The sequence below is a fragment of the Pleurodeles waltl genome, chromosome 12, assembly GCF_031143425.1.
Source record: "Pleurodeles waltl isolate 20211129_DDA chromosome 12, aPleWal1.hap1.20221129, whole genome shotgun sequence".
NCBI lineage: Eukaryota > Metazoa > Chordata > Amphibia > Caudata > Salamandridae > Pleurodeles > Pleurodeles waltl.
The window spans coordinates 67539943-67563241 of NC_090451.1; the positions used below are offsets into that span (position 1 = coordinate 67539943).

Genomic DNA, 23299 nt, shown 5'->3' on the forward strand with positions numbered 1-23299 from the left:
ACTTCTCCAGCTGGTGCAGTGCGCCCACCGACGACCTCAACCAACCTGCAGAAGAATGACTTGGCAACTCAACTGTATGATTTTATATGTATTTTTAAAAGTAACTTTCTATTGATTCGTATAGTTTGTAATTACGCACAAAAATACTATTTTTATTAAACTTCAAAATCCATGTCTCAAAAAGTACTTAACCAATTTTGATGATCTTGGTCTTAAAAATTACATAAAAGTCTGAAGTATTTTTATAAATTGCTCTCAAGTTATTCTTTCGAATGTGTGAATTGAATGATTGATACTGTGAGTACAACAAATGCTTTGCACTCCTCCAAGATTGACCTAACTACTCGACCAAGCTACCTTAAAAATTAGAGCATTAGGTGATGTAGTTTTTACCTCTGTAAACCAATGTGTGGTTGCCTGGACACCCTGCACAGTGTGCCTAGCTTTGCACACTACATATAGTGCCAGCCTCCTACAGCCACAGAAGAAAATGAACCATTGACGTCATGTTGGTCTCGTTTCTGGTGTTGATATGTAGCCAGTGCCCTTTACCAGCATAAGAGAGCTATGAACATTTCTGGAGATAAAGTACAGACCAGAAATATCATTAACAAAGGTAAGTAACTTTTTCTTCACCACATTCAGACTTCAGGGAGTCTGATTAAGATGGCAGTATGCAGTTTTATCAAAAAAAGGACTACCTTTTCGATGTTACCCAGACGTTAGAACACCGTTCATATTTTGATACAGCATAAATTAATGTTAGCATCTCCAGTGAGCTGACATGATTGCTGAGCTCAGCTCTGGAAAATCACATCTGTACAGCAGATTGGGGCACAGCATTTCAAAAGCCCTGCAGTTGACATCTGTCCAACAAAAACCCAATTAGTTCCTCATTTCCAACAAATGATCCACTGCTGAGAACTATTAAAAAGAATGTAGTTTGGTTGGTTTTAGAATGCTGAGAAGCATATAATTGTGCACAAATGGATATGAGCAGTGCCCGTTTATTGTAAAATGTTAATGTCCATATTCTGGTAAAGCTGGTACCCAAGGTCTCAATGTCGAGTGCCTGAAAGTGGGGAAGCATAAGGTTGGTTTTATTTTAAAAATACCCCCTCCGTTGAACTCTTCATACCTCTTCCCTTAAGCCTTTAGTCTGAATAATTTCCTTCATATTACTCACTCCCGAAAAACTACTTCTGCTTGAAAACTTCTCGTCTTTAAGTTTTTCTCTCCATAATTGATATTTATTGCGTCCTTTTTTTGCCAAATAATTTTCTACGTTTTTGTCTTTGGGTAGACATGCTTATTTTTTTTTTAATTTTATTTTTCTATTTAATTTTTTTTTTTCCTTGAACAATTTTTTATATTTTTAGTTTACCTTAAATAAGTTGTTTTGCATGTCAGATTTCTTTGAATTTTTTTGTCTACCGAGGATGGGGTTGAGCTGTTTACACTGCACTGAGCCAGATTAACCTGGCCCACTTTTTTACTTTCACTTGCGTATGACTATTTGCTGCTAAAGTTTGTAATTTGTATTTTAATTTGTATTTTTTACTGGGTTTCTATTTGTTTCAGGTGGTGAAGTTACACACTAAGCTAGGGAAGCCCATTCCCTCGCCAGAGCTAGCCCTAGTGAACTCTGTGTCAAATACCACCACCACTGTTAGTACCACTACAACCATCATCTCCTCAGGAGGTAATCCTGCTCACTCCACTACATCCCCGCCAGTTGTCACAACAGTGAACAGCACCAGCAATCCAAGCAGACCCACACCATTGACGAAATCGGCCCCATCTAAGATCACAGTTGTAGGTAAGTTACTTAACTGTGTGACCTGGATGAATTTAAAATCAAAAGTTGCATTACAAGCTTAATCGCCATTGGCATAATAACCTGCAGAATGTTAATCGGCATTAGTCACTAAACTCAAAGCATTTGCACCATTAAAAACGTTTTCTCTAGCTTTAGCTGAGTATTTCCAGGTCTCCTTACTTTTTTATTGATTGGTCAGGTGCTAACATTCAACTTAACCTGTATTGGATTTTTACTGCTGTTGGAGTGTCAGCTCTGCTTGTTACACAAGTGATACTTCCTGCAGCCATGCAAAATCCTTTTTTCAGTAGAGGTTGCATATGTACCTACCTTTTCTTTACTATTGTTTAAGGTAAGCCTTCGTACTGCTTCCCTCTTCTTTGAGTCTGGTTGCATTTGAGAGCTTGATTTTCATTTTTGGCATTTTATGCACTTTCTTGCTTTTTTAACTTTGTCTTGATGTCAGCTATCTGATAGCGACTTCTAGCTGCAGATTCCCTACCTTAGAATTATGCCAGTCATCAGACTGGATCCGTAAGGCTTTTTGTAGGAAAGTCACTCTTTTTGGCATGGTTGCCCCCAATTTTTGCCTGTTTATCTTTGTGCTTAGACTGTTTACACTGAGATTCTGCTACCTAGGACCCCAGTGATTGTGCTTGCTCCTCTTAAATTGGTTACCTTGGTACCCTCTACACCCTACAATTGGCATACTGGTGTACTCCTTTACATTCTTAGTATATGGTACTAAGGTATCCAGGGCATTGGTACACCAGGCCCTCCCCCCCATGGCCTATAGCATGTATTATGCCACCTACGGGAGCCCATGCAAAGTGTGTCTGCAGGTCTGCCATTTGCTGCCTGCTTGAAAAGGTGCATACCCCCTTTCACTGCTGGTCACTGCACCAGGTCACTGTAGATCACCCATATGGTGGTCCTTTCAGCCCAAAGGGCAGGGTGCTGGTCCCTGTGTGTGAGGACACCCCTGCGAACCCCAGATCCAAGGCAGTAGACTTCGTAAGTGCAGGGAAGCCATTTACCTGTGTACTGGCCACAGGTCACTGTGGCCTGTGCTCCTGCTACATGATTGTAACCTCGAACCCAGGCATGTTTGATATCAAACATGTAGGAATCATACCCCAATACTAATACCAATATTGATGGCATGATTTCATGCACTCTGGGGCTCATTAGAGAACCCCCCAGTATTGCTCCTACTTCCAAGGTCTGCGAGCAACCCACGCTGCTGCAGCCTTTCAGATAGGAGTCTGCCCTCCTGCTGCTTGACCAGCTCAAGCAGGGGAAGGCAAAACAAAGGATTTCTTGTGGGAGAGGGGTGCAGCCTCCTCTTCCTTGGAAATAGGTGTTACGAGGCTGGGGGCGGGTAGCCTGCCCAAGCCACCGGCTTGCTTTGAAGGGCAAATTTGGTGCTGTTCTAGCATAATCGTTTTGCATCAGTCCAGGGACCCCCGGTCCTTGCTCTGGTGCGAAATCACACAAAGGAAAGGGGAGTGACCACTCCCCTGTCCATCACCACCCCATGGGTAGTGCCCAGAGCTCTTCCAGGTGGCCACTTGATTCTGCCATCTTGAAAACAAGATGAGCAGAGGCCATTTGGAGCATCTGGTTGGTCAGGACACATGACTGATGTCAGTGACCACCTCTGATAGGTGGTCACCCTGCAGAGTGACCAAGCACCCTGTTAGAGCTATTTAGGGACTCCCTCGCAAGTGTGTCCCCAGATTTAGCATGCAAGAGTCCACTAGGACTCCTGTGCATCGACCTCTTCTGATTCAGGGTGCCATGCCCACAAACCACTGCCTGTGGCATAGGTAAGACACCCCTCTAGCAGGCCTTACAGCCCTAAGGCAGGATGCACTATACCACATGTGAGGGCATAGCTGCATGAGCAATATGCCCCTACAGTGTCTAAATCCATTCTTAGACACTGTAAATGTAGTGTAGCCATATTGAGTATATGGTCTGGGAGTTTGTCATTAGCTCCATAATGGCTCCACTGAATACTGGGAAGTTTGATATCAAACTTCTCAGCACAATAAACCCCCACTGATGCCAGTGTGGGATGTATTGAAAAATGCACACAGAGGGCATCTTAGAGATGCCCCCTGTATATTAGCCCAACTGTTAGTGTAGGACTGACTGGTCTCCGCCAGCCTTCCACTTTCAGACAAGTTTCTGACCACATGGGATGAGTGCCTTTGTGCACTCTGTGTTCAGAATCAAAGCCTGTCCTGGGAGGCTTTGTGCTCTCGGTGGCCAGAAACAAAGTGTGTCCTGGGTGTAGGTGCTTCACACCAACCCCCTACAAGAACTGTAACACCTTGCGGCGAGCCTCAATGTTTCAGGCCTCAGATTACAGTGCCCCAGGGCACTTCAGTTAGTGGAGTTGCCCGCCCCAGTTCAAAGCCCCACTTTTGGTGGCAAGTCCGGCTGGAAAAATAGGGAAAACAGGGAGGAGTGACCACCCCTGCCAGGACTGCCCCTAAGGTGACCAGAGCTGAATCCTCCCCGCAGAATCCTCCATCTTGGTTTGGAGAACAGGGATCAATAGGATTAGGTTTGTGCCCCCCTCCACAAAAGAAATGGGCACCAGGAGGGTGTAGCCACCCTCATGGATAGTAGCCATTGGCTACTGCCCTCTGAACCCTAAAATGCCCCTCAATCTAGGATTTAAGGGCCTCCCTGAACCCAGCTCACCAGATTCGTGGTGACCTGACAAGAAGAAAAAGGGCTGCATAGCTGAAATCCCCAGCAGAAACGAAGGAAGACAACAACTGATTTTGCCCCAGGCCTACCGACCTGTCTCCTGCTTCAAAGAACCTGCAAAAGAACAGCAAGGCATTCAGCAGGACCAGGACCTCTGCCAAGCTCCAGAAAACTGCCCTGCACTCCTTGAAAGAACCAAGACCTCCCCTGGACAGCGGCCCTGTCGAAGAAGAAACAACAACTAAGGACTCCCACCTCACCCTGAATGCATGAGTCTTAACCAATCTGCAAACAACGCCCATCACCCATGTCCATGTGGCCTAACCAGCTAGAGCGGACCCCCAGGCGATTCCGAGCAAATGCCCACCCTGGGTTGACCTCTCCACCCCTCCAAGACGACGCCTGCAGAGGGAATCTCAACGAACCCCCTGACTGCGAAAGCTCCAGATGATATCTGATGCCTAAAGACACACTGCACCTGCAGCCCCCAGGCCTTGGGGAACACGACCTCCAGTGCAGCAGAGATCAGCAGGCGGCCCTCCTCCCTTTCCAGCCCGTGGTTTGCCCAAGAGGACCCCCTGGACTTCGCCTGCAGCCTCTGAGTGGCTCTTGGGGTACCCTCATAGAGAATAGTTGGAGACCCGACATCTAGTTTGCACCCTGCACTTGGCCACCCCAGTGATGCTGGGTGTGTATGTTTGGTGTCTACTTGTGGCCCCACAAGTGTTCTTCTGAACTCCCCACCCCCAGGTCTGCCCTCTGAAGATGCTGGTACTTACCTGCCTGCAGATCTGAAACCGAGTGCCCCCGGTCTTCATAGGAGCCCATGTTAATTTTGCCAAGACTTTGACCTCTGCACCCGGCTGGCCCCATGTTGCTGGTGGTGGGTGCTTGGGGTTAACTTAATACCCGACCTGTAGACTACCTAAACCCTGGAGACTGGAACTGTATGTGTTGTACTTACCTGTAAAACGATCTTAACTTTTCTTCCCACCAGAAACGGGGCCTTAAAATTGTACTGTCAAGTTTTTAAAACAGATTATTGACAATATTTCCAAAAAGTGTATAACTTATCGATTGCAAACAAAGGTGGTCATTACAACCCTGGCGGACGGTGTTAAAGCGGCGGTAAGACCGCCAACAGGTCGGCAGTAAAGAAATAGCAATTACGACCGTGGTGGAAACCGCCAACAAACACAGCCACTTTAACACTCAGACCGCCAAACAAACAGCTCGGCGGTCACCGCCAACAGACAGGCGGAAGACAATGTACCGCCCACACTATTATGACAGGCCAATCCGCCACCTTTTCCGGGGCGGATACACTGCAGATAAAAACACGGTGGAAACAGGAATTTCGAAGGGAAAACTCTCACCTCTACACACTCCACGAGGAACGAGGACATCATGGAACCGGAACTCCAAATCCTACCTGCGATAGTCTTCCTGCTCCTCTACCAGGAGCACGAACACCGGTGGCGAAGACCATAGTGAGTACTGCACCTACGACACAGGGGATGGGGGAGGGAAAAAACAGGGACAAACACACGCAACACCCCCACCCCCACCCACTACAACACACACACTAATGCATATCAATACATCACAGTTACACCCCCCAAACGCCCCCGGAAGAATGCAAAGAGCAAAGAAAATGAGTGTAACCATTGGAATATATTACAAACAAGTAGGCAGAAATATATATATATGTTCGATGGCATGTGTAGCTGCAGATACACATGCTTTGCACATCCCGCCATCTAGTGTTGGGCTCGGAGTGTTACAAGTTGTTTTTCTTCGAAGAAGTCTTTCGAGTCACGAGGTCGAGGGACTCCTCCCCTTTCGGCTCCATTGCGCATGGGTGTCGACTCCATCTTAGATTGTTTTTTTTCCGCCATCGGGTTCGGATGTGTTCCTTTTCGCTCTGTGTTTCGGTTCGAAAAGATAGGTAGAATCTCAGAAAAATCGACTGTATTGTTTGCGTTCGGTATCGGGTTAGTTACTACAGATCAACACCGATTTTTTAAGAGCTCCGGTGGCCCTTCGGGTTTTTTTTCGATCCCGCGTCGGGCCTGGTCGGCCTGGCCACGTGTATCTTCAAGGCTGATGGAACGGACCCCATTCCGCTTCTGCCCAAAATGTCACAACAAGTATCCGTATACAGATCAGCACCTGGTCTGTAACTTGTGTTTGTCTCCAGAACACAAAGAAGATACGTGTGAAGCCTGTCGAGCGTTTCGGTCGAGGAAGACATTAAGGGACCGAAGAGCGAGAAGACTGCAAATGGCGTCGGCGCCAACAGGACAAAGGCATGTGGAGGAGGAAGAGGAAAGCTTCTCCATCCAGGAGTCGGACTCGGACGAGCTCGAGCCCGAAGAAACGCCTAAAACCGTGAGTAAGACTTCGAAACATAAAACTCACGAGAAGACCACAAAAGCCCAGGGGATGCCACCGCCAACAGGCCATGGCTTAACCCGTAAAATAGGTGACCGACCATCGGCACCGAAAAAGGGCACGCTTGTGTCGAAGTCATCCAACTCCGGTCGAGATACTGGCACACAGCAATCTCGAGCCCGAGACAGCGGCTCCGAGCAAGTTCGGCACCGAGACAGCTGCACCGAAATGGGTCGGCACCGAGAGATCACGATGCCGAAAATAAAGAAAGTGTCGTCAGAGCCGAAAAAGGCTACCGAAAAGGTTTCCATTCCGAAACATCCAGCCTCGGAACCGAAATCAGGTTCCTACACAGAGGAACAGGGATTGTCCTCACAAATGCAAGGACATAAGTTCGGACAAGAACTAGAATCGATGGAGCCAGACTACACTCAAAGGAGGCTCCACATTCAAAAGGACACAGGGAAGATAAGCACTCTTCCACCAATTAAAATGAAAAGAAGACTTGCCTTTCAGGAAAAGGACAAGCAGCCACAGGCAAAAGTGGCAAGACAGGCAACTCCGCCACCATCTCCACCACCATCAATGCACACATCACCGGTGGACACTCCACCACTGATGCAATCACCAACGCATACTGAAATAAGTCAAGACGATCCAGACGCATGGGACCTTTATGATGCGCCAGTATCGGATAACAGCCCAGACTGTTACCCAGCGAGACCTTCCCCACCGGAGGACAGTACATCCTACACGCAGGTGGTCTCAAGGGCAGCGGCTTTTCATAATGTCACCTTGCATGCAGAACCGATTGAGGATGATTTTTGTTTAATACACTATCCTCTACTCATAGCCAATACCAGAGCTTACCTATGCTACCGGGAATGCTAAAACACTCCAAACAAGTCTTTCAGGAGCCTGTGAAGGGCAGGGCCATAACTCCAATGGTGGAGAAAAAGTACAAGCCACCGCCTACAGATCCTGTGTATATCACGCAGCAATTAACACCAGACTCTGTGGTAGTAGGGGCAGCTCGCAAGAGAGCAAACTCTCACACCTCGGGAGACGCACCACCTCCAGACAAGGAGAGTCGCAAATTTGACGCTGCAGGAAAAAGGGTTGCAGCACAAGCAGCAAACCAATGGCGCATTGCCAACTCACAAGCACTTCAGGCAAGATATGATAGGGCTCATTGGGACGAAATGCAGCATTTCATAGAACACTTACCCAAGGAGTTCCAGAAAAGGGCACAACAAGTGGTGGAGGAAGGACAAAGTATCTCAAATAATCAGATACGGTCAGCAATGGATGCAGCAGATACAGCTGCAAGGACAGTAAATACTGCAGTAACAATAAGGAGACACGCATGGTTGCGTACATCAGGATTCAAGCCGGAAATACAACAAGCCGTGCTGAATATGCCTTTTAATGGACAGCAGTTGTTTGGGCCGGAGGTGGACACTGCTATAGAAAAACTTAAAAAAGACACAGATACGGCCAAAGCCATGGGCGCACTCTACTCCCCACAGAGCAGAGGCACATTTTGCAAAACACAGTTTAGCGGGGGGTTTCGAGGACAAGCTACAGAAGCCACAACCTCACAAACAAGGCCCACTTATCAAAGTCATTATCAGCGGGGAAGTTTTCGGGGACAATATAGAGGGGGACAATTAAAAAAAAAAAATAGAGGAAAGTTCCAAAGCTCCTCAAAACAAACAGTGACTTCCAAGTCACAAATCCCCAACACATAACACCTGTGGGGGGGGGAGACGAAGCAATTTTTACAAACATTGGGAGGAGATAACAACAGACACTTGGGTACTGGCAATTATCCAGCATGGTTATTGCATAGAATTTCTCAGATTCCCTCCAAACGTTCCACCGAAAACACACCATATGTCAAAACAACCCATGGATCTTCTAGAACTAGAGGTCCAGGCATTGCTACAAAAAGGAGCAATAGAATTAGTACCAATGCAACAAAAAGGAACAGGAGTTTACTCTCTGTACTTTCTCATACCCAAAAAGGACAAAACACTGAGACCTATATTAGATCTCAGAACATTAAATACCTACATCAAATCAGACCACTTTCACATGGTGACATTACAAGACGTAATCCCACTGCTCAAACAACAAGACTACATGACAACACTAGACCTAAAGGATGCATATTTCCATATACCGATACATCCTTCACACAGAAAGTACCTAAGATTTGTATTCCAAGGGGTACATTACCAATTCAAGGTGTTGCGATTCGGAATAACAACTGCGCCAAGAGTTTTTACAAAATGCCTTGCAGTAGTAGCTGCGCATATCAGAAGGCAGCAAATACATGTATTCCGGTACCTAGACGATTGGTTAATCAAAACCAACACACTAGAACAGTGTTTACAACACACAAAGTACGTCATAAAAACCGTACACAAACTAGGTTTCTCAATCAACTACACAAAGTCACACCTTCAGCCGTGTCAGACACAGCAATACTTAGGGGCAACAATCGACACAGCAAAAGCCATTGCCACTCCAAGTCCACAAAGAGTGCAAGCATTTCACAATGTTATACAGGTCATGTACCCAAACCAAAGTATACAAGTCAAAATAGTAATGAAACTACTAGGCATGATGTCCTCATGCATAGCCATTGTCCCAAACGCCAGATTGCACATGCGGCCCTTACAGCAGTGCCTAGCATCACAATGGTCACAGGAACAGGGTCAACTTCTAGATCTAGTGTTGATAGACCGCCAAACATACACCTCGCTTCAATGGTGGAACAATATAAATTTAAACCTAGGGCGGCCTTTTCAAGACCCAGTGCCTCAATACGTAATAACTACAGATGCCTCCATGATAGGGTGGGGAGCACACCTCAATCAACACAGCATTCAGGGACAATGGGACTCTCGGCAAAAACAGTTTCACATAAATCACTTAGAACTATTGGCAGTATTTCTAGCGTTAAAAGCATTTCAACCAATAATAAGCCACAAACACATTCTTGTCAAAACAGACAACATGACAACAATGTATTACCTAAACAAACAAGGAGGAACACACTCAACACAGTTGTGTCTCCTGACACAGAAAATATGGCATTGGGCGATACACAACCACATTTGCCTAATAGCACAGTTCATTCCAGGGATACAGAATCAATTAGCAGACAATCTCTCTTGGGATCACCAACAGATCCACGAATGGGAGATTCACCCCCAAGTACTACACACGTACTTCCAAAATTGGGGAACACCACAAATAGAACTGTTTGCAACAAAAGAAAACGCGAAATGCAAAAACTTCGCATCCAGGTACCCCCAACATCAGTCTCTGGGCAATGCGTTATGGATGAGTTGGTCAGGGATATTTGCATACGCTTTTCCCCCTCTCCCACTCCTTCCATATCTAGTAAACAAGTTGAGTCAAAACAAACTCAAACTCATACTCATAGCACCAACTTGGGCAAGACAACCTTGGTACACAACACTACTAGACCTCTCAGTAGTGCCTCATATCAAACTACCAAACAGACCAGATCTGTTAACTCAACACAATCAACAGATCAGACACCCCAATCCAGCATCGCTGAATCTAGCAACTTGGCCCTGAAGTCTTAGAGTTCGGACACTTAAAACTTACACAGGAATGTATGGAAGTCATAAAACAAGCTAGAAAACCGACCACTAGACATTGCTATGGAAATAAGTGGAAAAGGTTTGTTTATTATTGCCATATTAATCAAATTCAACCCTTACACGCATCTGCTACAGACATCGTAAGCTATTTGCTACATTTGCAAAAGTCAAACAAGCTTTTTCATCCATTAAGATACATCTTACCGCAATTTCAGCTTACCTGCAAATTACCCACTCAGCTTTACTGTTTAGGATCCCAGTCATAAAAGCCTTTATGGAAGGACTAAAAAGAATTATACCACCAAGGACACCACCAGTTCCTTCATGGAACCTCAACATTGTCTTAACACGACTCATGGGGCCACCATTTGAACCCATGCACTCATGTGAAGTGCAATATTTAACATGGAAAGTTGCATTTCTAATTGCCATCACATCTTTAAGAAGAGTCAGTGAAATCCAAGCATTTACCATTCAAGAACCATTTATTCAAATACACAAACATAAAGTAGTTCTACGGACAAATCAATTTTTTTTTACCAAAAGTCATATCACCGTTCCACTTCAATCAAACAGTAGAACTACCAGTGTTCTTCCCACAGCCAGATTCTGTAGCTGAGAGAGCACTACATACATTAGACATCAAAAGAGCGTTAATGTACTACATTGACAGAACAAAACAAATTCGGAAAACAAAACAATTATTTGTTGCTTTCCAAAAACCTCATACAGGTAATCCAATTTCAAAACAAGGCATTGCTAGATGGATAGTTAAATGCATCCAAACCTGTTATCTCAAAGCAAAAAGAGAACTGCCTATTACATCGAGGGCACACTCAATTAGAAAGAAAGGTGCTACCATGGCTTTTCTAGGAAACATTCCAATGGCTGAAATATGTAAGGCAGCCACATGGTCTACGCCTCATACGTTTACCAAGCACTACTGCGTGGATGTGTTAACAGCACAACAAGCCACAGTAGGACAATCAGTACTACGAACTTTGTTTCAAACAACTTCAACTCCTACAGGCTGAACCACCGCTTTTGGGGAGATAACTGCTTACTAGTCTATGCAAAGTATGTGTATCTGCAGCTACACATGCCATTGAACGGAAAATGTCACTTACCCAGTGTACATCTGTTCGTGGCATGAGTCGCTGCAGATTCACATGCGCCCACCCGCCTCGCCGGGAGCCTGTAGCCGTTTCGAAGTTGATGTTAAACATTTGTAAATTTGTAAATATATCTCTTTAAACTATATTATGTACATACATGTTTCTCCATTGCATGGGCACTATTACTATAATACACAACTCCTACCTCACCCTCTGCGGGGAAAACAAGCTAAGATGGAGTCGACGCCCATGCGCAATGGAGCCGAAAGGGGAGGAGTCCCTCGATCTCGTGACTCGAAAGACTTCTTCGAAGAAAAACAACTTGTAACACTGCGATCCCAACACTAGATGGCGGGATGTGCAAAGCATGTGAATCTGCAGCGACTCATGCCACGAACAGATGTACACTGGGTAAGTGACATTTTCCATAAACACCATGTACAAAATATATACCAGGCATAGTAGTCCAGGTACTGCACAAAGAAAGTCCGTGGAACACTGGGACCACACGGTATGGGCGAGGCCCACACAAGATCCCCGACCATGACGGAGAGAACACTGCAGGGGCATCAGACAGCAAGAAAACAGGCACCTGAGGGGGAGGGAAAGGGGGGCACCTCAGCCGCTTGAGTGCACGACGCCAAATCCACGAGGGGGCCACATGCCCACTGTCCAATCCTGGGGAGTGCAAAGCCACAGTCTCTCAAGTCTCTCCAGTGGGTGGGTTGCCCACTATTCAATCCTGGGGAGTGCAAAGCCACAGTCTCTCAAGTCTCTACAGTGGGTGGGTTGCCCACTGTTCAATCCTGGGGAGTGCAAAGCCACAGTCTCTCAAGTCTCTACAGTGGGTGGTTTGCCCACTGTTCAATTCTGGGGAATGCAAAGCCACAGTCTCTCAAGTCTCTACAGTGGGTGGGTTGCCCACTGGCATATCCTGGGGAGTGCAAAGCGACAGTCTCTCAAGTGGATAACAGTCTCCACTGGTTGTGGAGGGGGACTGGTGCCCAGAGTGCTTCATCCTGTGTAGGACGGAGGTAGTGGATAACAGTCTCCACTGGTTCTGGAGGGGGCATGGTGCCCAGAGTGCTTCATCCTGTGTAGGACAGAGGTAGTGGATGGATGTCTCCACTGGTTCTGGAGGAGGACTGGTGCCCAGAGTGCTTCATCCTGTGTAGGACAGAGGTAGTGGATAACAGTCTCCACTGGTTCTGGAGGGGTCATGGTGCCCAGAGTGCTTCATCCTGTGAAGGGCAGAGGTAGTGGATGGATCTCTCCACTGGTACTGGAGGGGGACTGGTGCCCAGAGTGCATCATACACCCCGTGACGGACCCAGTTGCGTCAGTGCCCCTGCCGCTCATGGGCTAGCGGTGCTTGAGTTGGCGGTGCCCTGTTCAGCGGTGCTTGAGTTGGCGGTGCCCTGTTCAGCGGTGCTTGAGTTGGCGGTCCTTCATGGCCTAGCGGGGCTTGTGCTGGCAGTCCTTCATGGCCCAGCGGGGCTTGTGCTGGCGGTCCTTCATGGCCCAGCGGGGCTTGTTCCCAGAGTGCATCATACACCCCGTGACGGACCCAGTTGCGTCAGTGCCCCTGCCGCTCATGGGCTAGTGGTGCTTGAGTTGGTGGTGCCCTGTTCAGCGGTGCTTGAGTTGGCGGTCCTTCATGGCCCAGCAGGGCTTGTGCTGGCGGTCCTTCATGGCCCAGGGGGGGCTTGTGCTGGCGGTCCTTCATGGCCCAGCGGGGCTTGTGCTGGCAGTCCTTCATGGCCCAGCGGGGCTTGTGCTGGCGGTCCTTCATGGCCCAGCGGGGCTTGTTCCCAGAGTGCATCATACACCCCGTGACGGACCCAGTTGCGTCAGTGCCCCTGCCGCTCATGGGCTAGTGGTGCTTGAGTTGGTGGTGCCCTGTTCAGCGGTGCTTGAGTTGGCGGCGCCCTGTTCAGCAGTGCTTGAGTTGGCGGTGCCCTGTTCAGCGGTGCTTGAGTTGGCGGTCCTTCATGGCCCAGCAGGGCTTGTGCTGGCGGTCCTTCATGGCCCAGGGGGGCTTGTGCTGGTGGTCCTTCATGGCCCAGCGGGGCTGGTGCTGGTGGTCCTTCATGGATCAGCGGGGCTGGGGCTGGCGGTGGCCTCCTGGGCAGCTGGGCTGGGGCTGGCGGTGGCCTCCTGGGCAGCTGGGCTGGGGCTGGCGGTGGCCTCCTGGGAAGCTGGGCTGGGGCTGGCGGTGGCCTCCTGGGCAGCTGGGCTGGGGCTGGGGCTGGCGGTGGCTTCCTGGGCAGCTGGGCTGGGGCTGGCGGTGGCCTCCTGGGCAGCGGGGATGATGGCGGTCTTCTCCGCCGTGCAGCTCTTCCCAGACTTTCCAGGTTTCCTGTGGCCCTTCCCCACCTTGGAAGGTGTCACAGCTGACTCCACAATCCCAACGGGACCCCTGGGAGCGGCTTGGGTGGCTGGAGTCTTCCCCCTCTCCCACCGGGCACTGGCCAACTTCTGATGCTTCACAGGTGGGGGACTGTCTCTGCTGTGGTTCCGTGCCACACTGGCTGTCCTGGTGGCCGGTGCACTCCACATACCGGTGACTACAGGCACCACTGGTCCCGGAGATGTTGTGGCTGAGGTGCTACTTCGGGACCTATGAGATGGACGGGGTGGGGGAGGTGTGAGAAAAATGTCAAGGCTGGACAGGAAAAGTTTTTGGGACACACTGGGACGGGTAGCTGGTGGGGGTTTAGGAGTGGAGGAAGAGGTGGTGGTAGTAGGAGGTGTACGTTTGGTGACTTTGGGTGCAGGTGCATGCGCTGGAGGCTGTCGTGAGGTGGATGGCTGTTGGGTGGGTGTGTGCCTGCGTTTGTGTATCTTGGGAGGGGGCGTCACAGACACACTGGGAGAGGACACAGGACGTGTGAATGGTAGTGGGGGTGGTGACTGCACGTGAGCGGGGTGTGCTGGTGGGTGTGCTGGTGAGGGACGTAGTAGCTGTAGAGGTAGTGCATGCAGGTGTGAGTGTAGACGAGACTGGGAGGGAGGAGGGAGACGACGAGGAGGGGGACACATTGGAGGCAGTGTATATTGGTGTGTCTGCATGTGTGTGTTGTTTGTGTGAGTGCCTGTGGGATGTGGGGTGCTTATGTTTGCCTGAGCTCCCCTTGTGTGTTGAGGTGTGTGCAGGCTGGTCTGATGGTGTGCTTGGGATAGGCTGAGGTACAGGGGATTTGGTCTGGGTGGAGGAAGTTGGAGGGGGGAGGCTAGAGACGGGGACAATGGCTGCCATCAGTGCTGAGGCCAGAGTTTGAAAAGCTCGGTGAAGGGCTGCCTGAACAGAATAAATGCCCTCCAGGAATGCATTTGTTTGTTGCAACTGCCTTTCTACACCCTGGATGGCATTCAAAATGGGAGACTGCCCAACTGTGAGGGACCTGAGTAGGTCAATGGCCTCCTCACTGAGGGCAGCAGGGGTGACTGGGGCAGGGCCTGAGTTGCCTGGGGCGAAGGTGATGCCCACCCTCCTGGGTGAGCGGGCACGGGGCGAAGGCTGAGGGGCTGCTGGGAGGGCGGTGCTGGTAGGGGGGTGGCGGCTGTACCTGTAGATGCGGGGGCACAGATGTTGTCACCACCAGAAGGGAGCTCCCATCAGAGGACGAGTCTGTGTCGCTGGTGTCAGCTCCTGTCCCCGCCATGAAGCTCCCCTCGCCCTCCGTCCCACTGGTGAATTCCGAGTCCGTAGTCTCACCCTCCAGGGCCATGTGGGATGCAGCTCCCTCGTGCTCCGGTGCCACTGCTCCTCCGCCTGATGATGCTAATGCACACAAGAACAGGGAGACCACAGAAGGGGGGGGGGGGCGACAGAAGAAAGACATGTTGAGTGTATGGATTACCGCTACAGTTGGCGGACAAGACAGACACAGAAGCCCCCTGCACTACGCTGCGCTCTTGGGCTCCACTTTTCAATTCCTGGGAAATGGCCTACAAGGCTATGGACGACATCTGCACACATAGATGACACAGGGGCATGAATAGCTGTACTTGGCACTCTACAGAGGTGGGCTGGGGTGCCACATGGCCTGCCTTACGGAGGGGCCTTGCCTACGGAACTCGCTCTGGCCTAGGGAAACCCACAGCCCTCCTCCCCCACCCAGACAACTCCACTGCGCGCAAAGTCAGCAGAATGAGAGTGTACTCACCCCCTTGTGTCTGCTGTGATGCCCTCAAGGGCCCATCCAACTCCGGGTAGGCCACCGCCAGGATCCTGAACATCAGGGGGGTCATGGTGCGACGGGCACCCCTCCCACGTTGGGAGGCCATCCCCAGCTGAGCCTCCGCCGTCTTCTTGCTCCAGCGGCGAATGTCCTCCCACCTTTTATGGCAGTGGGTGCTCCGTTTGTGGTAGACCCCCAGGGTCCGGACGTCCTTGGCGATGGCACGCCCAATATCTTTCTTCTGGTGGGCGCTGACCTACATGAAATGTACAGGGGAAGAAGAGAAGTCATTACCAACTGCACTGTCAAAGTGATTGGCCCCCATCCCTACAATTGCCATGTGGCACATGCATTTACAGCCTTTCATGTATGCAGCACTCTGCCCCCTTCCTCCTTACATCCAGCCCTCTCCACACAGACATAGCCCATACAACATGCTCCCTGTGTACTTACCTTTTTGTCTGGAGGACCGTAGGGTAGCGTGTACTGGGGGAGGACCCCGTCCACAAGCTTCTCCAATTCCTCCGATCTGAAGGCAGGGGCCCTTTCCCCAGATGCACAAGCCATTGTCTCTTCCAGACCAAGGTCACAGCTTCACTTGCAGTGTAGGTCCTCTCCTGTCGAAGATCAGGTATCCAGTGATTGAACAGATAGAAAATGGCGGTCACGTCCGCGGCGGTGCGTACCCTCACCGCCGGCTTACATCGTCATTGGCTCCTGGGACCCATAGGGTCCAATGTTAACCAATGCAGCATTGCGCCGCGGTCTTCGACCGCCTACCGCGACGGTGTACAACGCCAGCGCAGTTACCTCACATCCCATTGTCCCACTTTACAGGTCAGGCAGCAGCCATTTCAGGGGCCCACATAGCTTCATTTTCAACTGCGTCACACATACCTAGGCCTAGTCTCAACACACATACAGGCCACCTTTTGTGTATGATTGGTGTTCTGGGTAAACTGTGGGTACGTACCTCTGAGTTGTTTGACTCTGTGCTTGCTGTTGTCCTTCATAGGCACTGTCTGCTGGGACATGTGAGGAGATGGCGGCATCCTCCGGTGTACCGACCGTTGGTAGACCTGTCGACAATGGAAGAGCGACATTTGATAATCACCTACAGGCTTGACCGTGCCACAATCCAGGAACTGTGTACCCAGTTGGAGCCAGACCTGATGTCAGCAATCCGCCATCCCACAGGAATCCCCCCTCAAGTGCAGGTGCTGTCAGTGCTCCATTTCCTTGCAAGTGGCTCTTTTCAAACAACTGTGGCCATGGCATCAGGGATGTCCCAGACTTTGTTTTCCAACGTATTGTCCAGAGTGTCGTCTGCCCTTCTGAAACACATGCGGAGCTACATCATTTTCCCTTAGGTGGAGGATTTGCCTACGGTGAAAGGTGATTTCTATGCCCAGGGACATATCCCCAGCATCATAGGTGCCATTGATGGGACCCATGTGTCTTTGGTCCCCCCCACAGGAGTGAACAAGTGTACAGAAACTGGAAGAGTTATCATTCTATGAATGTACAGATGGTATGTTTGGCAGACCAGTACATCTGCCATGTGAATGCCATGTTCCCTGGCTCAGTGCATGACGCCTACATCCTTTGGGATAGCAGCATCCCTTATGTGATTGGTCAACTCCAGAGGCACCGTGTGTGGCTATTAGGTGAGAACCTGGAGGCAAGTCAGTGGGAATGGTTGTCTGGGTCTGGGGTTATCCCTCCAGGTTAGTGTGTGTCTAACAGTTGCCCCTCACCATTTGCAGGTGACTCTGGTTACCCCAACCTGTCATGGCTACTGACCCCAGTGAGGAATCCCAGGACCAGGGCAGCGGAACGCTACAATGAGGCCCATGGGCGAACTAGGAGGGTGATCGAGCAGACCTTCGGCCTCCTTAAGGCCAGGTTCAGGGGCCTCCATATGACAGGTGGATCCCTATTCTACTCACCAATGAAGGTGTGCCAGATCATCGTGGCCTGCTGTATGCTTCACAACGTAGCTTTGCGACACCAGGTGCGTTTTCTGCAGGAGGATGGTCCAGATGGCGGTGTTGTTGCAGCTGTGGAGCCTGTGGACAGTGATGAGGAGGAAGCAGATGAAGAAGACATGCACAACAGGGACTCAGTGATCCAGCAATATTTCCAGTGAGACACAGGTAAGGATATAATCCTGCCTACTCCATGTACTTTAACACTACTACCTCTCTCCTGTCTGTCGTTTTCACCCAGTGTATGGTCACTGAGTTGTCACTTTCCCTTACGGTTTCACAGATGTGGGTCCCACTGTGTGACATCTGCTTAGATTCCTCATGGACTAGAGCTGTGTGACATAGGTATGTTGACATTACTATTTAAAAAACATTTCGTCACTGTAATTGCTAATACACTATTTTGAAATCACAGACAGACTCCAGATAATTTTGTGCTTTAGGTGTGTTTATTTAAATGCTCAAAATTGGAGTGGGTAGTGAAATGGTGAGGGGTGATGGCGGAGGAGTGTCCATGGCAGAGTCCAGTCTATTAGTCTCACAGGTGCATTGCCCATATGGGCATAGGAAGTGGAGCTGGGGCAGTTTAATTATGGACAGGGTGACAAAGTGGGACAGTAGGATGACAATCAGGGTGGTCTCATTTCTTGGTGGGGGTCTTGGCATCGTTCTCTGTCTTGTTCCTGGATCTCAGGGACCGTTTGCGGGGTGGTTCTCCCTCTGCAGGGGGTGGGGTGCTGGTGTGGTGGTCCTGTGGCGGGGCGTCCTGTCCACTAGCGCCGGCGGAGGTGGTAGGCAGTTCATCATCCATGCTAGTGTCAGGGGCACATTGTAGTGCCACAGTGTCGCTCATGGTGTTGAGTACTTCCTTCAGCACCCCTACGATGGTGTCCAGGGTGGAGCTGATGGTTCTGAGTTCCTCCCTGAAGCCCATATACTGTTCCTCCTGCATGCGCTGGGTCTCCTGAAACTTGCCAGTACCGTTGCCATTGTCTCCTGGGGGTGGTGGTAGGCTCCCATGATGGAGGAGAGGGCCTCGTGGAGAGTGGGTTCCCTTGGCCTGTCCGCCCCCTGTCGCACGGCAGCCCTCCCAGTTCCCCTGTGTTCCAGTGCCTCCGTCCCCTGCACCGTGTACCCACTAGCACTGCCCCAAGGTCCCTGTTGTTGTTGGGGTGGTGGGTTAGCCTGGGTTCCCTGTAGTGGTGGACACACAGCTGATTGACGTGTCCTGGGGACGGAGGTATGGGCCTGCTGGGTGGGTGCTGTGCTGGTGTTTCCAGAGGGGGGAAGGTCTGTGGTGGCCTGTGCCTGTGTGGAACCGACTGTCCAGAGGTTCCCGATGGTCCGTGCTGGTCATCCAGATCCAGTTGGACAGAGGTGCTGTCATCACTGTGGGCCTCTTCTGTTGGTGGTGTGGACATGTGTGGACCCTCCTGTCCGGTGATGTTGGGTAGGGGTCCTGCAGGGGTATAAAAGGATGTTTATTACATCTGTGTGTGTAATGGTGTGCAATGGGTGGATGACCGTGTACCCCAGGGCTAGTATTCCTGTGTGGGAGCTTGTGTGATGATGGTTTAGGTGGGTGTATGGGTATGTGCAGTGGCCATGCTTTGGTGATGGGTGTCCATGATTTGTTGTTGCATGCAGGGCTTGGTGTTGGGATGTGTGGTTTGTGATGTTGAGACATTTGTGAGGAGTTGGGGTGCTGGGGGTGAGGGTGAGGGTGGGGGTATGTGATAGCATGCAGGTAGGGTGGGGGATGTAATAGTAAAGCTTTGACTTACGAGAGTTCATTCCTCCACCTACTCCTGCGAGGCCCTCAGGATGCAGAATCACCAAGACCTGCTCCTCCCATGTTGTTAGTTGTGGGGGAGGAGGCGGGGGTCCACCGCCATGTGGTGTCTTGAGACCACGGAACACACCTTCCCCCGTAGGTCGTTCCACCTCTTCCTGATGTCCTCCCGATTTCTTGGGTGCTGTCCCACTGCGTTGACCCTGTCCACTATTCTGCACCATAGCTCCATCTTCCTAGCTATGGAGGTGTGCTGCACCTGTGATCCGAATAGCTGTGGCTCTACCCTGACGATTTCCTCCACCATGACCCTGAGCTCCTCCTCTGAGAACCTGGGCTGTCTTTGCCGTGCCATGGGGTGGTGTAGGTGATGTGTGGGGTGGAGTGTGTGGTGATAAGTGTGGTGATATGTAGTGGTGTGTTGTGTGAGGTGCGTGGAAGTTGTGTGGGTGATGGTGTTGTGTGCCTGTGGATGCTGCTGTTCTTACTGGTGGTGTCTCTCTCTGGCCTTCTTTCAGATTTTTTGTTGTGGTGGTTTGTGGGTGATTTGGGTGTGTGTTTTATATTGTAATGGGTGTGTGGGAGTGGTATGTGTCTGTGTCTCAGGTGTGTGTATTTTGAATTGTCCAATTTGGCTGTGTTTTGTATGAGTGTGTGTATTTTGAGCGCGGTGGTGTGTACCGCCAATGGAATACCCCGGTTGAAAGACCGCCGCGTGGATTCGTGTGTCGTGATAGTGTGGGCGTATTTCTGTTGGCGTGACGGTGGAGGTTTTGTTTTCGCCAGTTTATCACTGACCTTTGGTGTGGCGGAGTTGTGTGGGTGTCTGACTTTTGGCGGATTCCAAGATGTGGGTCATAATAGCTGTGGCGGAATTCCGCGGCCGCGGCGGTGTGTTGGCGGTCTTCTGCATGGCGGTAAGCGCCTTTTACCGCCAATGTTGTAATGACCGCCAAAGTACTATTGATACATGTGTGAAATACAAATCTATTGAAGTACCTTCAACTTGAATCTTGTGGTTCTAAAAATAAATTAAGAAAATATACTTTTGTTATATAAAAACCATTGGTCTGCAGTTGTCATTGAGTGTGTGCTTCTTCGATTGTCTGTGTGTGTACAACAAATACTTTGCACTACCCTCTGATAAGCCTAACTGCCCGACCACACTACCACAAACGAGAGCATTAGTATTATCTACTTTAGCGTCTGTCAAGCCTCTGGGAAACCCTTGGACTCTGTGCACACTATTTCACACATACAGAGCCAGCTTCCAACAGGCAGGTTCTCTGTCCCTGACACGGATCTTCCCTGGAGAGTCCCCTTGGGTCCAAGAGCTCTGGCTGGTAAAGCCCAAGGTCTTCAAGCTCAGGTCCCTCTAAGGTGGGTGACTCCTCCTCTCGTCCTGAGAAGAGGGGTCCTGTCTTGTGATTTGTTTTGAAGCTGGTCCTGTAGTCTTCTTGACTTTTCTCTTGGGAGGAGGGTCCACGATTTCAATGTCCAACTCTCCCTTTTTTCCTGAAGTTTGCTTTGTGCCCTTGTCTTAACACATGCCTAATCAGGGATTTCTTTACAGAAAGAGGGGAGTATCCTATAACCCACGCCTGCTTAGGATACTAGCCTAAGCACACTCACAACAATTAGCAGGCACGGGATAAATTTAATACTTATTTCAAATAACCAATGTTAGCTCTTGGTTTCAGGGGGTAAATTATTTGCCCTTATTTATTCAATTAATTCACAAAATCCAGCATCAGACTCTTTGAAGAGCAACATGTCTCTTATTCTATCATTATGGCGAAGGTATATACAAATCTACATACATTTATATTTACATCAAACATATCTTACAAACAGAGCATAAATGATTTCACATATAACAAAAATCAGGAAGACACTACAAAACAACATGTGCCCATCTTTAAAGCTTTAACAAGTTGTCACTATAGCACAATTCGCAATGTGATCTAATACCAAATGGTAACCAAGGGTCTTGCACCCAGCTGTACAATGCCTGAAAGTTTTTTTTTTTTGGACAGGTATTGTGTAGTGCTAAACCACTTATGTTTATCAGTTCATTATTGCTCCAAGCCCTTGATTCCACTAGCAAGATGTCGACGCGTTTCGGCCTTAACACTCAGGGCCTCGTCAGGACTGTCAGGGAGCACTGGCACCACTTTCTTTCCGTTATGATGCCTGTCCAACCTTACGAGTTAATATCCTCTTCCTTTATTAGTTCTACTCCTCAGTAAAGAGGGAAAAGGGAAGGATCCAACTATTTGGCCAAGCTACTCGGTCTCAGTATAGCCATCAGGGATTCCCAGCATTGCTGCATTGGTCTTCAGTTCTACTTCAGCCCTGACGGAATGCTCCAGGTCATTACCAAGAAAGCAATCTACAGGGATGGATGAGGACACAACCACTTATTTCTGCCCTACAACTCCCCCCAGTTTAAGGTTACCATAGCCATGGGATGGAACTTTGTCTCATTGTCAGCATTGGTGACAGGATAAGACTTCCCTACCAGGAACGTATTTTAGTGAACTACGGGCCATATGTACGAACACATTTTCCCATAGACACAGAATGGGCAAAACTGCTTGCTACATCTGGCCCTACGTTCTGAGTTACCATGGTGATACTAGCTCCTCTGTTCATCATTGCTTCTATTTTCTCCCCATTAACCAAAGGGGGCTGCCTGTATTTTTGAGTATTACTTGGCCAGGCAGCACAGGATAACTCTACCCCACCCTCAGTGACTAATATTGCCTATGTGGGGACACTGACATGGTCAGGCCACACCTCTGATCCCATCTGGATATTGGCAACTGCATTTCCTGCAGGTTGGCTGTAAAAAACAAGAAAAATGTCTCTAGTCAGAGTCTCCAGTTTGGTGCCCTTTGGCTTTGCAATTGCGGCACCAAGCCTTGCTGGGGTCAAAATGTCTCCCTTTGTACCCACCTGTGGACTGGGAGGGGTCTCTGGGCCCACCCTCCTGCGCAGGTTTTTGGGGCCTTTAGAAGACTCTTTTGTTATTTTTACCCTGGCTCCCATCTTTCCCTTGGGGGGGCTTTTTGGACCCTTTCTTTTGGTCTCCTCCACCAGTGGGGCAGACCAAAAGAAAGTGGTAGTTTTAGTCACCCTTGTTTTGACCCACTGGTCTGCCTTCCTTCCCAATTATTGAAGGTAAAGTGGACCCAGGTCTACCAGATGTTGACGTAGCCTATCATTGAAACAAGTACTAAGCAGATGATTTCATGAACAGGTTATACAGCCCATCATAATCTTGTACCTTGTTTCCAGCTAACCAACCACCCAGCATCTTTACTGAATAGTCCACAAAGTCTACCCAGGTCTGGGTTTTTCAAGCCTCCCTTAACCGTATCCTGTACTGTTCAGTTGTAATCCCAAAGCCCTCAATCAGGGTACCCTTCATGAGGTCATAGGATTTAGAATCTGCCTCATTCATTGTCAGGAGCCTATCCCTGCGCTTTCCTGAGATTAACTCCCACATCAGTGTGTGTAAGGAAATGTCTCCTTGCCATGGTTACCCCCCGACTTTTTGCCTTTTGTTGATGCCAGTTACGATTGAAAGTGTGCTGGGGCCCTGCTAACCAGGCCCCAGCACCAGTGATCTTTCCCTAA

At 49.5% G+C, this 23299-nt stretch overlaps 1 protein-coding gene across 1 annotated transcript in view; it reads left to right on the top strand.

Annotated features, from left to right (window-relative positions):
* ZFR2 (zinc finger RNA binding protein 2) overlaps window positions 1-23299 on the top strand; it is a 641917-nt gene that overhangs the window by 218689 nt on the left and 399929 nt on the right. The window contains exon 7 of the mRNA XM_069216682.1: window positions 1582-1819. Coding sequence (XP_069072783.1) covers window positions 1582-1819 — 238 coding nt within the window. The remainder of the gene's footprint in view (window positions 1-1581; window positions 1820-23299) is intronic.